General features: G+C 43.9%; 1 protein-coding gene across 1 annotated transcript in view; it reads right to left on the bottom strand.

The window, feature by feature from the left end:
- Positions 1 to 6,110: 6,110 nt before the first annotated feature.
- Positions 6,111 to 17,472, bottom strand: part of COLEC10 (collectin sub-family member 10 (C-type lectin)) — a 17,943-nt gene continuing 6,581 nt past the window's right edge. The window contains exons 2-6 of the mRNA XM_010087494.1: positions 12,888 to 12,959; positions 11,338 to 11,409; positions 9,302 to 9,355; positions 7,952 to 8,047; positions 6,111 to 6,502 (exon numbers count right to left, since the gene is read on the bottom strand). Coding sequence (XP_010085796.1) covers positions 6,111 to 6,502; positions 7,952 to 8,047; positions 9,302 to 9,355; positions 11,338 to 11,409; positions 12,888 to 12,959 — 686 coding nt within the window. The remainder of the gene's footprint in view (positions 6,503 to 7,951; positions 8,048 to 9,301; positions 9,356 to 11,337; positions 11,410 to 12,887; positions 12,960 to 17,472) is intronic.

Consider the following 17,472-nt stretch of genomic DNA (forward strand, 5'->3'; position numbering starts at 1 on the left):
ACAAGCTATCCCATTCCTCTGTGCTTAGGGCAAGGGTTCGAAGAGAACTACCAGCAGTAGCTGAGGTTTGAGTCAGGGATTACTTGAGAGAGTTTGACTGGAAAGCTCCACGGGATCAGGTAGACTACATCCAAGGTGCTGAGAGAATTGGTTGATGTCTCTGCAAGGCCACTCTATCACTTTTGAAAGGTTATGGAGATCATGGGAAGTTCCTAATGACTGTAAATGTGTAAATGTTGCAGCCTTCAAAAAGACAATCCAGGGAACTATGAGTCGATCAGCATTGCTTTGGTCCCCATGGAACTTAATGGCACAAGTCCTCTTGGAACACATTTCTGGGCATATGAAAGAGGAGAAGCTGATTTGGAATGATCAGCATGGCTCAACCAAGGCTAAATCATGCCTGACCAGCCTGATTGTGTTCTATGATAAAATGTCTGGGTTTGTGGATGAGAGGAAAGCAGTGGACGTCACTTATCTCAACTTTAGCAAGGCTTTTGACACTATCTCCAGCAACATTCTTGCATCTGATTTAGGACATTATGGTCTGGATGGGTGGACAACCAAATGAGTGAAAATTAGTTGGATGATTGGACTCAGAGGAGAGTGGTTGATGGGTTATACCCTACCCAGAGAACAGAGAGCTACAGGGGTCTATATACTGAGACTGTCTGGTTTAACATCTTTATCAATTACCTGGAGGAGGTGATGAAGCCCACTTTTGTCAGGTTTGCAGATGACAGCAAATTGGAGAGAACAGGGGATATGCTGTCGGGCAGGGCTGCCATACAGAGTGACCTAGGAAAGCTGGAGGAATGGGCCAACAGGAACCTTATGAAATTCAGCAAGGATAAATTCCCTTCACCTGGGAAGGTCAAGTTCTTGCACTGATACAGGCTGGGACTGACCCGCTTTACTGAGAAGGCCCCGGGGAGTCCTGGCAGACAGCACACTGCCCGTGCATCAGGAGTGTGCCCTGTCAGCAAAGAAGGCTAACAGCATCCCGGACTGTGCTAGAGGCAGCACATCCAGGAGCTGAGGGAAGGGATTATCCTGCTCAGCACCTATTAGACCACATCTAGGCACTGTGGCCTTTTGAGCCCCCCAGTACAGGAAGGGCATTGAAAAATCAGAGCCAAGTTCAGCCAAGGGCCCCCAAGATGCTTGGAGCCAGAGCTGTGTGAGGAGAAGCTAAGGGAACCTGATTTGTTCAGCTTAGAGAGGAGATGGCTTCAGGTAAACCTCATAGCAGCCTGCCAGGACCTATGAGGGAGACTTTGAGAAGGAAAAGCTAGTCTCTTCACAGTGGTGACAGGTGGGTGGACAAGAAACAGCATGCATAAATTGAAACAAAAAGGTTCAGGCTGGAAATAATTAAAAGAAAAACATGGGAAAACCATAATATTGGGATTGGGTAAAATGGTTTAGGTGTTGAGCTCTAACAGACTGTAAATCCTGAACAGTCAGACACCATTTCCTGTGCTCCTGGCTCCATCCACTTAATGTAGAAACCAAAGGCACTTTACCCACCACAGTGAATTTCCATTGGCTAGCAGTGAAAACTGTGGTATAGCCCAAATTCTTAATTATAACAGGAATATTTTTTTCTGCAAAACACAGCTATAGTATTTGAGTTAGTGCAGGCTCAAGCTTGTGTCCACATGGCATGGTGCAGAGCTGTCCGGACCCACCTGCCAGGTTTCCTGTGTGGAATAGTCTTTTTTATTTGGCTTGGCCTTATGAGTTAGGCTTCTTGGCAAAATTTATTAACTGGGACACAGCACTGCAGGAATGGGTTGCACAAGCACCTGGTTACACTTATGCCTGGGTAGCTTGAACATCTGTGCTGTGCTCCTCTCCTGTTCTTCTTCTGTAGTTAGCAAAGGAACGGCCACCCCAGGTCTACTTGTTTCAGCTGGTATGGTCTTGTCCAATGTTACATGAATAGGTAGTGTGTAAATGGGTTGGGTTTGTTTATTTTTTCTGTTTAGGTGACCTGGTTTCAACTGGAGCAGAGTTAACTTTCTTCATGGTACGTAGTGTGAGGCTGTGTTTTGGTTTTGTGTTGAGAAGGAGGCTGATGACACACTGATGTTTATAGTTGCTGCCAGGACAGTCAAGGACTTTTCAGCTTCTCTGCTGTGCCAGTGTCTGCAGGTGAAGGAGAAGCTGGGAGGGAGCACAGCCCCAATTGCTAGCCTAGGATTCGACCTTAGGTTTAGGATTGAGACCCAATTTGGCTGATGGTCTAGTCCATCTCATGCATGCCATGCCCAGTGCATAGATGAGCCTCTGTCCGGATGTGCTCTCTCTTTTCGTTGCCCCTCTCTCAGGGTTGTCTTCCTCTCTCTCAGGGTCGTCTCAGTCACTTGGATGCTTGGACTCTTCCCTCTTTTCTGGGATTGCACTTTCAGGACTCTCCCTGCTCCAGGATTGTTATCCAGGAACAGGCTGAGCCTTGGTCATCAGGTGGTGAGCAGTTTCAATGTATATCACTCATTTATATATTTCTTTATCTTACTATTATTATTATTATCAGTTTTGTTGTAGGTTAGTTATTAAATTGTTCTTATCTTAACCCACAAGTCTCTTTTCCCTTTACCCTTTAATTCTCTCCCCTATCCCTGGTAGGGTTGAGGGTGAGTGAGTGACTGTGTGGTATTTGCTGCTAGCTGAGTGGGTCAAAACCGCAACATTAAGAAAGGATGAAGCTGTTGTTGCAGGACAGGTGGAAGATGGAGGAGCTGGGCAGTGCCAGCCTTTCCATTGCAGAAACCCATCACAAGTTCCTCACTCGCTTGCCTCAGCCACGCAGCCAGAGACTGCAACAGTCATCCCTTCCCGTACATGGAGCATGCTCAGGATTACTTTTAACTCACAATCTCTTAAAAAAAAAAATGACCAGAGTTTGAATTTAGACATATATTCCCTGATTGTATATGTGAAGGAGGGTGCCTTGTACAATCTCAGGCAGAGCTTGATCCTGCAGCAAAGTACTGCTCCTCTTCCACCTTCTCCCAGCTCTGAGTTTCCTCCCAAAGAACAGGAACATAGAATCATAGAATCATGGAATGGTTAGGGCTAGAAAGGACCACCACCTATCCCCACCCCCCCTGCCATGGGCAGGGACACCTCCCACTAGCCCAGGTTGCTCAAAGCCTCATTCAGCCTGGCCTTGAACCCCTCCAGGGATGGGGCATCCACAGCTTCCCTGGGCAACCTGTTCCAGTGTCTTACAGTAAACAATCTTTCTAACATCTAATCTAAATCTTCCCTCTTCCAATTTAGATCCATTACCCCTCGTCCTGTCACTACATGCCCTTTTAAAAAGCCCCTCCCCATCTCTCCTGTAGCCCCCTTCAAGTACTGGAAGGCTGCTATAAGGTCTCCCCGGAGCCTTCTCTTCTCCAGGCTGAACAACCCCAACTCTCTCAGCCTGTCCTTGTACAGGAGGTGCTCCAGCCCTCTGATCATCTTCGTGGCCCTCCTTTGGACCCGCTCCAACAGCTCGACATCCTTCTTTCTTTGGGGGGCCCAGAATTGGACGCAGTACTCCAGATGCGGTCTCACAAGTGGAGTAGAGGGGCAGAATCACCTCCCTTGACCTGCTGGCCACGGTCTTCCTGATGCAGCCCAGGATCCGGTTGTCCTTCTGGGCCGCGATCACACATTGCCGGCTCACGTTCAGCTTTTCATCCACTGATACCCCCAAGTCCCTCTCCTCAGGGCTGCTCTCAAGCCATTCTCTGCCCAGCCTGTATTTGTGTCTGTTCATGATGATTGTAGCATAAAGGACACCTCTGTATTTTGTCAGCCAATGGTCTCAGTATGGCCAGGGGGGTTCCAGAATTTGGACCTCCACTCTGGCAAGCATGTTTTGGTGACTTTTTGTGTCAGAAGTAAAGGTGAGGGGTGGAGAGGGTATCAGTGTGATTGTGCCTACCCATGGGGATGTTACTGTGCCGCTTCTGCATGACTGGTAAGAACTGACCTGCTGTGAGTGAGGCTAGCGGCCTTGGGCTTGAACTTCTAAAAGGCATTATTTTTCCTCAATAAACTTTGCCTTGAATTAGTCATTAATTCTCCATTAATGATTCCAAAACCAAAGTGTTTAGCTTAGTGAGTTTATTACTATAGGTCCTAAAAAGTGTAATTCTGCTTAATTTGGGGCAATATCGGTTCCCAGGAAGGGAAAAATTTGGGATGAGTTATGTTGTGCTAAGTGAACCTGTTTGCCCAAATACTCTCATAGCATAGCAGGGGACTAATTAAAAGAAATGTGGTCCCACCCCTTCATTCATGGGACTAAATAGTTCCCTGGAGGGTGTGCAGCAACACAGATAATTTACTGTGGTAGCAACAAGTGGTATTCTGGAGGAACAAGTAGTAGACAAACTGGATTGCAAGAGTCATTCTGAGTCACTGAATCTCCGGGAATGCTCCTGTGTTGGTCATTTACAAGAGATGAGCTTGGAGTCAAACTAACAACAAGATAAATGGTGTGGAGGATTTTCCTGTGGAGGGTGAAGTTGAGGAACTATGACTGTTGTCTAGTTGCCATTGCGGTGCTGTACACAGCAACAGAAGGGAGGCTCGGAGCTGACCTTCTGCAGTGCTAGCTGATGGCATGTCCAGCTCCTCGTATACCCAGAGGAAGGCTATGTGCAGCCAGTGCTCAGAGTGACCTGCAGGGCACACTTGTGGCACTGTGACTGGTGCCTAGAATTCTCCCCGGCCTCCAGATATCATTCCTTAATTTTTAGTGTTGAGTGTGAAAAAAAAAAAATCTGTAGACCTTGATTGCACGGGCTCTGGTGTTTCTCCTGACATCTTCTACTGTAAGGTAAGGTGAAATATGAGCAAACAGGCTTCCTTCTGAAGGCAGAATTGTTGCTGTGTCAGAAGAAAAGAGCTCCTGCAGTACTGTCAAAGGTAGGAAAATGTAACCCATTGTGGGGTTGCTGACATGGAGATCTCAGTAGCTGGACACTGACAGCAAAGCCTTCACACTTACAGCTCATCATTTTTGGAGAGTCCCACTGAAGCACATGATGAAATTGTTCAGCCACACCTGAATCTGGGTTCTTGGGGGAGAAAGCCTGTTCTATAGCTGCTTCCTGTGTCACAAAGGCACAGGTGATTTTAGCAGTAGACTAAAATCACTGCTGAGCTAGGGAGTTAGCATGTTCCTAGAATCACTTGTTAAACGAGCAATGCACATTGTTACAACTGAAACTACATGTGCCCATTTACAGCCTACAGCAACGGTGTTGCTTCCTTTGCACTGTTTTCTTTGTGCCACACTTTTCTACATTTTTCACTGATTTTTGGGAACATCCGAGGCTAGAACTTCTCCATCCATTCTCAGGTTGCTTATAAGCTGCCACAGTCTTGCATGCAGAGGTGCCATTGCTACGTTAATTCCTCACACCTCAGACCAGCCTGAAGGATGATGGAGTTGAAAGCAGAGATAAGTGAGTCCTCCCCTGCAAAATGAGGCAATATAATTGCACAGCCAAGTTAAGAAGGGTCTAATGACTTCTAATCTAAGTTTGAAGCTGGCCGTGCTTTGCATGGAAGATTCAACCGGATGAACTCCAGAGATCCCTTCCAACTTGAATTACTCCGTGATTCTAACAAAAGAAAGATATTTTCAAGAGAAACTACAAATTTGTTCTTCCAGCTCTGAATTTACCAGGGAAATTACTAGGACTTCCTTTGCAGTTCAAAGATCAGTAAAGATCGTGCTCTTTCCATCTGTGGACTTTGAGAAGCACATCAGTAAGTAACATACCAGTGAATTTACTGTTTCTGGCATTAGTGAAATCACAGTCAACCTCTGCATGCTCTGAATTTGCCCCTAAATTTCACATAGTAATGCCCACCCAAAATTACACAAAGAAATAAAAATTCACAACTGGCTGGATGCCCCCTGCAGACCTGCGCTGACTTTGTGGTCATTGCCATCTTAACAGTAGCAGTTCTGGCGTAACCCAGTGAGGTGAAAGCTGGACTGAGCCCTGTCGCTGGTTGTCTGCTCTCCCTACAGTGGATGAACAAGGAGGGGTTACTGTATGTGCAGCAGGTGCCAGGCACATTCTGCAGCACTTTTATTTCCTCTTCTTGAGGAATTCACAGACAAAGTAGATGGTGACTTGGCACTCGGAGTCATTCCACTCTCCTGTGCTGAGCATTTCCACACAGTCCTCGTGGCCAGCAGGGTCATGAGGCTCCCCTTCCTTCCAGTTACTGTAGTTCTGCACTGGGCTGTTGTCTGCATACACAAACTGTCCTTCTTTTTCCATGTCGTTCAGCCCAATGAAGGCTCGGAAGAGGCCGCTGTTGGAGATGTAGTCAGCAATCAGGGCATTAGTTGCCTCATCTTTAGGCATGGCCAGTGTTCCTCCTCTGTCCTTGCAGTGGATCAAGGCTTCTCTGTAATTCTTCTCTTCTTTCACGATGTAATAGAATTTCTCATCTGTCTCCCTGATGCCTGCTATAACTTTAAAGGGGGAAAAAAAAATTGCTCAGTGGCATTTCAACAGATATTGAAGGTGCTTCTGTTCCAATATGACAATGAGATGATTTTTATATTAGAATTAATAAAATAGAGAGAGGAAAAGTATTCCCAGCACTCAATTTGTGATGAACGATGAGCTACTAATGGGTGCAAGCACCTTGCACACATGATGACAAGAGCTATTCAGTCCTCATTGGCACGTGTCTCCCATGACACTTAAGATTTACTTCACAGATATCTGGTACTAATCAAACCAAGGCATGCTAAACGGTCAAAGCAATGTCTAACTCGGAATCACCCCTGTTGCTTTGCATGTTTTTGAATACAGATTGTGAAGGAGTGCCCTGAGGCAGAAACACAGGGGTTTGAATAGCTTTTCAGGCCCTTTCCTTGTAGATGAAAGTCAATATGACTGCTAAAATAAGACATTTTAAATACAGCAGGATATTCAGAGCTGCTGTAGCCACTAAGTGGCATTGACTAGCAGGAAGCTGTGGCTGCTTAGCAGCTTTAAAAAGTCAAACTCAGGCAGCCTGTATCCTACTGAATTAAGCACTGCCAAGGAGTATGCCTGGGCAGCTGGAAGCTGATTGTCCCTGCTGATGGATTGCTGGAATGGTTCTGAGCAGAGCTTTGGCTTGGGGCAACTAACACTCTCCCAGGCAATTCAGGAGTTACTCCAGGCACAGTTTAGGAGTTAGCAGAGGGACACTTCTGATAATATGGCATCAGTTTTGTAGGATTTAATAATATAGATGAGGGCTGTTCTGTGCTGGTTGCCCACAGTGCCAGAGACCAGTCTCAAACACGTTTAATTCACTGATACAGACCTAGTCCTAGAAGCGGTGGTGGAGCTTTCTCCAAATCTCTCTATGTCAGGAAATGTGCTTCCTTCCTTTCAGTGGGGGCAGTTTGGACTGTCCCCCTTACAGTGCTTTCTGCAAACATGGCTTCTAACAACCCATGTGTTGGTCCTTTGTTACAGGAAAATGATGCTTGCATTGAGGGGAGCACTAGGATTACTGTGTCTGCAGCACTCCTGTACAGCAGAAAGATCAAGAGGTTCATGTTGCTTTTCCTGCCTCTCTGGAGCAGATCGGCACAAACCTTTTCCTTTCATTGCCGGAGTGGCTGCAGAGCCTGAGGAGACTGACAGCCCAGAGGCAGTTAGCAAGCTGTGCCTTGTGCTTTTCATGATTCTTTCTGTTGTGCTGTTGATCACTTCTGTATTATTTTGCTTTTAGTCATCTGCTGCTTATATCCTTACAGGTGCAAGGCTGTCTCTTTTCTGTGTGTTTTCAGAGTGCCTCACACCGTGGGACCTTCTGGGTCATCTGTGGATGCTGCCATAGAGCAGCAGTGGTAAAAGAACAGCAATGATAAATGTTACAGGAGCCAAATAGATCACCCCAAATACATAGTGATCCTTACCGTTTTTTACAAACTTGATGGATGTGTTAAGCCGAGCAACATTGATATTCAGTTGTCCAACAACTCTGCGGTATCTTCCACAGTCGCAGACCGTGCCTGATGCAATACAAAGGATAGAGGATTTATCTGTTTAGAACCATTTGTGTGTGTGTGTGGAGAGTCATTTGTAGCCCACTTCTAAACCTTCTGAAGACTTGGCCTCCACTTGTGGAGAGCCATTCTCAACCTCCCCTGCTGGCTGTTGAACAAAGCACTTACCATTGTGGCTCTGCACACTCCCTTGCTAACTGGCTTGAAGATCCCTACTTTTAAAAACATGGATGGAAGAGTTAGTCATCTATCCACCCATATCAGTGTAGGATTTGCACATCCTCTGCCCCTCTCATCATCAGTTCCATCTAGCTGCAGAGGTGTGGCTTGCCATGGTGATCACTGCAGCATTACATCTGAATGCCAAAGGTCTGCTTTTGTATCTGTAGACAGCACTGGTCCCTGGCCGCCTAATGGAAACGACAACATCCATGAAATGGGGAACTGCTGCTTTCTCAGTGAAGGAGTTCTGTGAGTATGCATAGAGGTGGGACTGGCAAAACATTGGCAGAAGAACTGTGTTAGTGAACGGCTGCATGCAGCTGTGATACAACAGAAATAGTTGATGCCAAATCAAATAACCAATAGCTTTCAAGCACTGAAGTCTCAGTTATATTTTGTTGGTAAACTGAAATTCAGCTTGGTATAATTTTTTTTTGTTCCTCTGTTGTTCTCAGGAAACAAATTAGTTGCTGATGGTTTACCATTAAGAACCAAACTGGCATTGCATATGAAATCTCCTAAAAATGAACAGAGCTGTGTAGTCAATGTGGGAAAACATTCAAGATTATTAGGACTAAGAAGAACCTTCTGGGTCATCGGATCCAAATTCTTCTCCATAAGCAGATGTGTTGCATTAATTTGACAACAGATTATGGTCTGTCTAAAATCACTTATGTTTTTTTCCCCATGCTCCTGTCAGGAAACTCTTAAAGGACTTAATTCCTTTGCTATTCAGAAACCTTCTTCTACTTTCTAGTATAAATATACTCCTGGCCTGTTTATGTGTGAGTTTTTATGATATCAAACTTTTCCCACTAATTTAGGTAACTCTTCTCCATATTTTGTGCATTTTGGTATATTTATAGCCATCAGTCATGCCCTACCTAGCCTTCATTTTGCTAAACAAAAGTTTTTCAGCCTTTTTCTGTTCATTTCACCTATTCTCAAGTTTGTCCACGGGCCTCAAAATTTTGTGAAACTTCAGACAAGCCGACCCTGAATTCAAAGACATCCTGCAGAGAAAGATGCATAGCATACCTGCTTTCCCCTTTTTTCCAGATGCTCCTGTTAAGCCTTTGGCTCCTTTGTCGCCTGAATAAAGAGGAAAATATACTCTCAGATCTCAGACAGTGCACATGTCAGGGGACCTTGAAAAAAACTGTTTAATAATATATTAATGGTATGCTTCTGATAGGAAGCCCTGATGTACCGTACTGGCAGATGTGCCAAGTCAAGCAAACCACGATTAAATCTGGTATATGGAAATAAGGAGAACCCTTTAATAGCTAACTCACTGATAACACAGGCATCTCACGTGCTGCTGGTTCCTGGTACCATGTACTTTAAATATAAACTACACAATGATCCTGAGAGGCTGAAAGCACTCAAGAAATCTGCGGAAGGTGAGCCCTGGGATTTCTCATTGCCTTGTAGGACAGAGCCCTTCCCTGGGTTCAGTAGCTCCATGATGGGGTGACTAAGCCACTGAATTCACACGTGCAACAGAATACATGTGTGGGCAGCAGTTAGCACCTGCACGAAATGAGGTCAGCAAGGAACAGCATTTCATTTCAGATATAGTTCATGGAAATGTGATTTATTTTCATCCACCTGCTTTCCTCTTCTTCCGTAAATCATAAAAATGGTAGAAATACTTCTCCAAATGCTGTGCTACTCTGTAAGTGGAAGTGACTAGCTTTTAAAAAAAATCTCAGCTGTAATTTGGATCAGGAACAGCTGAACTTTATCTGAAATTCACGTCAGCTCTTCTTTTATGAATTAAAACCTTCAGAGGTCAAAAACCACTAATGCTTGCTCTGCCTTGTTGATGGTTGTGTTTTGATGTGCTTTTTCCTTTGTATGCTTATATTTTTTTAAAGAAATTAGGAGTTGGCTGACATTTTAATTAGCATTGATTGACACTCCACACTTACAAGCAGAAATTTCAGGGTTGCTTCATTAAGAACTTGAATGTTTAATGGTAAATTTAAACAGTGACTTAGTGACCTTTGCTTCTGCAAATAAAGGAAGAAAATGAGAAGAACTAGAAGGGGGCAATAAATTGTACATTCAGGTTGAGAGAGAGCTTGATTTAAAGGCTCAGAGCATTGATTTACGTACAGATAAAGATAAGCAATTTGTGGGATTCTTGAATTCTAGTCCCCTTTGGTGACTGAAAACATCTTGGGAGATACCTATCTGTGTTTCCAGTTGTCTAGGTACTTCTGAAAATTAGTCCCTCAAGCCAAATTCTTTTGTTCTTCTCTGATACTGAGGCTGGCTACAGGCCATCAAAGGTTTATTAAAAAGCATTGGCTTGAGAAGCTCCCTGGAGAGATTGTTCCACCCACTCACACGCATGCCTGGGCTGATGAGCTGATTAGAGACCACAGAGTTCCCCCGGGGATGGTGGAGTCCCTGCTGAGCTTCCAAGGCAGGTCTCCTTGTGGCAGAAGTAATATTCCTTCTGTAGTAGCTCTTTAGGAATACTGGAAAGGAATGTCTGAGCCTTTTCTTGGGCAACTAGAGGATAACTTCATGAAATTATTGTCCAAGTAGACTTTGATTCACAAAGAGTAGTTGTCCCTGGTTACCCAAGTGCTTTCTTAAAACTCCTAAAATCCTTTCCTTACTGAACTGTCTTGTGCATCACTTGCTCATGTCTCCCACAGCGATGCAGGTGACAACAAGGTATGGCATGCTGAGCAGCAGCAGAATATTGACTTAGGCCTTCAGCGTCCAAAGCAGAGGTACAAGTTTGGTTTTCTCTTTTAGACCTCTCAGAGGATTTATTTCACAAGGGCCAGATTTCTCCCTTCCTCTTTTACCATTGAAGAGGATTGATTTCTTAATTCATAAAGCAAATTATTTTAGACAAGTAAGTCTGATATATAGCACATGGGAAATAAAACATGAATATTTCAGTTATCTCTCATCACCAATCTTTATGCATAACTTTTCTTGGAGAGCATTGGTCACAGCCATTATTTGGTATTACTCCATTCCTGGAACTCTCACAAAACACATATTTACCTTGAGGGAAAAAACGAGCAAATTCTCAGACCAAAGCTTACCCTTCCCACCAATTGGACCGATTTTCCCAAGCATTCCCTGGTCACCAACATCCCCCACAGGTCCTTTGTTTCCTAAGAGAAGAAATAAAGAGGAAGGGTATGGATGGTTTCTATCATTTCCTTCCCAAGGCACAATTTAGGTCTCTACTGCTGCAGTTTTTCCTGAGCGTGCCCAGTCTGCATGTGACAAAGTCGAACCGAGTGAAGCCCTGAGGATGGCTGTAGGAGGACAGCGCTGTAGGATGCAACAGTAGAACATTGCAAGGCACCTTAGTAGAGCTGCCTGTTCAAATGCCCAGAAACGTCATGTTTTCTTACAGAAAATACAAGCTAAAACAGCTAGTGAGTGTTCAAATATTGATTTTACTTCACAGTCAAGTCAGGCTGACAGCAAGTGTGATTAGGATTTTTTTTTCTCCACCCCAGAAAAAAGCTTTTCCTTCTTCCTTGAAGTAAAGTCCATGTGGCTTTGCTGGTAATTCGACTCAAAGCAGGACTGCAAATAAGGAGCTACTAGTTTTGCTGTACATGCTTTCCCAGTTCTCAGCACCAAAATAACAGATGCCTTTTTAATTGATTAATAGTTTAAATTCTGAAATCGCTGACTAATGATGGGAGCCCAATCTAGGGAGTCTCAGTTTACCCACTGAATTTAGCATCACTAAGATGTTTCCTAGATGGTTGGTTACCTGATTCCCTTGTATCTTACTTGATCTTCTTTGTAAGGTAAGAAGCAAAGTCATATGAATGCATTTAAAAATGGGGGAAAAAAGATTACAACAATAATAACAGGGTGATTTTAAAAGTCTCTATAGAAGGCAAAACTTTCCTGATTCATCTTAAACCACTGCCAGGGAAGAAGGACCATGGATATGCATTGTCATTAACCTCTAGTGGTAAATTGAGCTTTTGAGTTAAAGTGTGCAAACGAGGCTGACCCCATCACATCTTGGTGCCTCTGAATGCTCTGCCCAGCTCACTCTGTAGGTATGGGATGTGTTTAATAGGGCCGAGTCCTGAGACCTCTGCAACCCCTTATTCTCAGCTCAGATGCTGTTTCATCAGAGGAACTTTGTTTCTCAGTGTATGCCTTGGTTTGCTTTTCTGCAAAATAACTACAACTGAGACTGTATTTTGTTCAGCTTCCTGATGTGTTACTAGGAAGTAACTCTCAAAATCCATTTCCAGCTAAAGGATCCTTTCAGTAAGAGAACAATAATCGTTCTGACTATACACGTGAGCTGGGTAATGGTTATACATGTGATCTGGGTCTTCTGGATCTCGCTCATGACAGCCACTTGGGAGAGCAGCAGTAAATGTACTGGTTTATTACATGACTGGTTAAATTTATTGCCATACGTAGCTGTCTTACATGTTGGTAGGAATTACACCAAGCTTGTTAGGTGCACTGATTAATGTTTGACAGGATTGTGAAATCCATTGGTACAACAGGAATGAAAAGCATTAAACATCACTAATGATATGCACCAGTATAGCTGTGTAAAATTATATTCATATACCAGTAATAGCCAACAAACTGTCATAAATACCTTTTGGTCCTTTTGGTCCAACCTTCCCTTGTTTGCCCACTTCTCCTCTATCTCCTTTTTCACCTTTATCTCCTTCCAAAAAACAGAAAATAAAGCATCAAGGTCCATTTTTTTTCGGTACAGTAAGTGCAACTATACATCCTCAGAAAGTAAAGCTCACAGGTCTTTTTTTTTCCTTATGATTTCTTTTTAATTCACATTGAAGGTACAGTAGCCATGGGTTAAATTTCCAGAGAAGATGTGATGGATCTGACCATCATTAGGAAAAGCTAAAATCTTTCCCTTTCAAAGAGGCTGTTCCAACATAAGGATTCTAAACCACCAACTTGTAGTCCTACCCTTCAAGACCTGTTAGCCATGAAGCAGATAAATAAGCCAGTCTCTCTCTTTTGGGAAACCTGTACACACACGGGAGAACTGCCAGGGAAGGCAATAGGAGTTTACTAATTGTTCCTAGTGACTGTTCATAGTGACCCTGTGTTCAAGGTATGCGGATGCTTTTGGAAAGGGAGGAATGTAAATATGTTGCAATAGATCTTAACATAGACCTTAGCGCTCAGTGTGGCAGAAGTCTTGCCTTCAGTTTTTGACAGGTGACATTTATATGTTGATACAACATGTTTTGCAATAACTCCAATGCTTTATTTTGAGAATATCATACACAGATTATCTGTAAGAGGTAAATTCATTGCATTTATTACGATGGTGCAGAGATTTCTCCAAATGAGATCAAAACCCTATTACACAGGTTCCTGTATAGTACTGCGTTAAGTACTCCTACTGTTGTAAGAGACAGTCTCATTGAGTGGCTTACAGAGGAGCAAGACAACAGTTAGTAGGAAAGAACTGTTACCTCCTTCCATAGGTAGCATGCAAGTTCACTTGATATTATGCAGGGAATCAGAGGCACAACTGGAGCTGATTTTCTTATCTTCTACTTCTTAGTTTTGAGCCAAATCCCAAGAACATCTTTCCTCTTTGCTTTTTTTAGACAAATGCTGGGGGGGATAGGGAGGGGTGTCACAACCCCTGCAACCCCTGCACCAGACGACCAGCACTGAATACAGGCAGCCTTCCAAAGCCTCTCCCCCTGGTCCCTGCCCTTGTCTGCAATAAGCCTTGCTGTGTTGTGGGAAGCAGCGCCACAGTCTCTTGGCCAAGCCGGGATCTTGGGTGTGACTGGCAGCCAGTTGTCTGTCCCCACAGCCCAGAAGGGGAGAAGAGGCTGCAGTTCAGCACATGGAGACCCAAGGGAGGGAAGTCTGTCTGTGTGTCACCAAAAGAGAAGTGAGGACAGAAAAACAGCTTTACATGAGAAGAGCAATAACCTGTCTCACTGAGGATGGTGTCGCCAGCCCTGGCAGAAGGTGTTCAGGGAACTGGGTGTGCTGAGGGTGACTGTTCCCCAGACAGCCCCCTCCAGCCTCTCACAGGTAGTGGTTTCAGGGCTTGCCTGAGCCAAGCACTACATCCAGACCACTCATGAACAGCCACTAGTGTTTCTTCCCTGCACACATTAGTCTTGTGCCTTTTAAACCCATTTATAATTTTGGCCCCTATAATATCAAAAAGAGGTCAATGATTTGATTATGTGCTGAGGGAGAAAGTAGCTTCCCATGGTTGCTTTCAGATTGGTCGTTTCATTGGATCTCGTTCTTATTTTCTGAAAAATACTGCCCACTCATTCCTGATTTACCTTCTCCTACTTCTTTAGCCATAGGTAGCATATCGTGGGCTGTTCTGTGGGGTGATGAGAGATGAGAAGTGACGCATATTAATTGCAGCATACAAAATGTAATATTAGCTGTTTGGCTCCTTTCCATGTCAGTTACGGGGACTGGGCTGAGTCTGTCCCTGCGTGCTGAAAAAACTTCAGTGTTGGGACTCTCCTGTGGAGGGCAGACTCAGGCCATGGTCAGGATGCCCTTTGGGGGGGGTGGTCAGTGGTGCAAGCTGAGGAAGATAAAGGGCTGAACTTCTGTCCAAGGTAGAGGGAGGGACAATATGGAAACATAATGTGTGTGTGCTGGCGCACTCAGGTGCTTTGTTTTTAACACTAACTGCTACAGGACAAAGAAGGAAGGGAAAAGGTTATAAGCAGACATCAAAAAAAAAAAAAAAGAAGTAAATGTCTATTTTCATTGATTTTTAAAAAATACTGGAAAAGTCAGTATATATTGCCAAAAGCCAAGCTCCTTAAATATCCAGTTGAAGCTGTGGGTCTGAGCCTGGAGCTGATGGAAGGGTGCCTGCTTGTACTGGGTTCTTGTCTAGAGATCATCAAACAGCAGAGCCAGAGAATGTTTGGTTTAATTTTGCTGTTGACCTCAGTGCTAACAACATTTACAACTGAGAAACCAAGAATTGTCCTTTCCAAACCCATTTATGAAACCCTTGAGAAAACTGTAAAAGTCACTTCTCAGTAGTTCAGAAATTCAGAAAAGATTCCCAGAGGCTGACAAAAGCCTTGTGAAATGAAATTCCAGGAGAAGATTAAGAGCTAATCTGATCATGGTGTGCAAACCCGTACAGGGGGAGAAATGTGTGATAGCAGAAAGGAAGGGTGTGATTCAAAGGCTGGAGAAGCTGGATGAGTCCTGACTAGAAACGCAACATGGGGTTATTTAACGAATGGACCGTGCTTCCAGCAGGGACGGGAGATGAAGGCTTTTCATGTCCAACCTTTCCTTGTGCAATTAATTCCTTTTGTAAGATACGCTGTAACTCTGGGTCTGGTGTAGGAACTGCGGAGGGAATTTCTTTGGCATGTGTCACACAGGAGAGCAAACTGGATTCCTTCTGACCTTACAAACCAGGCTGTCACCCTGGCAGTCCTCATCGCCTCTCTCAGGGCAGTTAGTTAGATTCCCCGTGGCTCTGTTGGGTTAAAGGCTCTGGAGACGTGTTTTCTGCAGGAAGACCTCTGTGTGAGGAAGATCCTTTTTTTTTTGGGAGGGGGAGGAGGGAAGAAACATTGCTTAGACAGTTAAACTTAGAAATAGACCCCAGGAAAGAAAGTCAGTATACCAATGGAGAGGCTGTGATTGCTTTCTGAAGGTGTTTTCTTCCAATCTCAGTTTCGATATTTTGAGCCCTAAAAGCGGCAATATTTTTTTCTGAGGGACGTTGGAGCAAGCTTTTCACACATGGGACTGCTGGAGATGAAGCTAGGTTGCCCTATATGGACCACCAAACTGAGAGCTGACAGGTGAAAGAGGTAAAAGGTATGGCAATGTTTGTTCTGGAGATTTTGAGAGATTAGTTGATTAGTCTCAACTTTTGTCGCTAACACCTCGTGTAGCCCCAATTTTTGCTGAAGCCCTCTAAAAGCCCAAGGGAGAGGGAAGATCTGTCACCTGTTTCATCTTGGCATAAAGCAGCCTACCACACTCTGCCTTAGTTTCCCTGCCTATGAAAATAATAATAATTTGCCCATCAGTAAGGGATGGAAATCCTGCTTTGTTCCCCACATTGAATTTGAGAACGGGTAGGCCATTACAAAGCAAGGTTAGAAGCAAACAGTATTAATTAGTGGTTAATTGCTAATTTTAGACTGAGTAAGCACAGTGCTTGGTAATATGGTGTTATGACGGAGTTGTGTCCCCTGTTCTCAAATTTTTTGGCAAGAAATGTGAACTCTTGGGTTCTGCTCCCCCCTTGTGGTCTCACCATGATTTGCAACGAAGTGGGAGCGATCCTGAGAGGTGGGTTGACTTTGTTTTGGGCAGGGGTTGAGTTGGCTTAGTCTCTAATTTATAATAAGTATCTTTCCCTTTCCTCTGGTACTTCATGTGGACAGGCCATCCCACTGTACTAGCCACTTTTTTGTGATCTGCCAGGAAAAAAATTTAAATCCTGCCAGTACTCTGGACTGGGTTTTTGAATTTTGTACTGCTGTGCTTTGTGCAACATGAGCTTTCTTACAGAAAAAAAAAAAAATACAACAACAAACAAACAGCCCTGATCCCTGACCTTATATACTTGTAGTCTATGGCTAGAGGTTAACCTCTCCTTTGTGCTGCTTTACACTTGGAGCCTTGTCAGGTGAAGTTTTAACCTAATTAGCAGATTGTCACCTTAAACTGTGGTTGCTAGGATGTCAGATACTGCATTGTACTGGTATTGGAAGCATGAGTGAAGCACTTGGAGCCAGTAGCTGAAGCAGGACCATTTCTTCACCTTCTTAGTATTCCCTCAAGCTGATTCACTTCTTCTGTGTCACAAATTCAAAATACCAGACTATTACAATGAACACATGGAACAATAAATTACTAGATTCTTTCAGCTTGGGACTCTGTGAGACAGAAGGAAAGCAGAAGCCATAAGCAGTAAATGACTTTTTCAGCCACTAGAAAAATGTAATTGTAGGTGAGGAGGAACAAACCCCGTCTGTCCTTCTCCTACAAACAAGCTCAGGAAAATGCTGGAGGTCTAATAATCAGTAGGATTTTGTGATAGTTGAAAGGGTTTCTGCCCTTTTAGGAATTTCACTAAATAACACAATGTTGAGCGGTTACATTCGGTAAGAATTTAATTAGTAAGAATTTACTGACCTTCAAAGTGACTTAGATTTTCCTGCTGAATC

This window comes from Pterocles gutturalis, unplaced genomic scaffold (genome assembly GCF_000699245.1).
Source record: "Pterocles gutturalis isolate BGI_N339 unplaced genomic scaffold, ASM69924v1 scaffold13726, whole genome shotgun sequence".
Lineage (NCBI taxonomy): Eukaryota > Metazoa > Chordata > Aves > Pterocliformes > Pteroclidae > Pterocles > Pterocles gutturalis.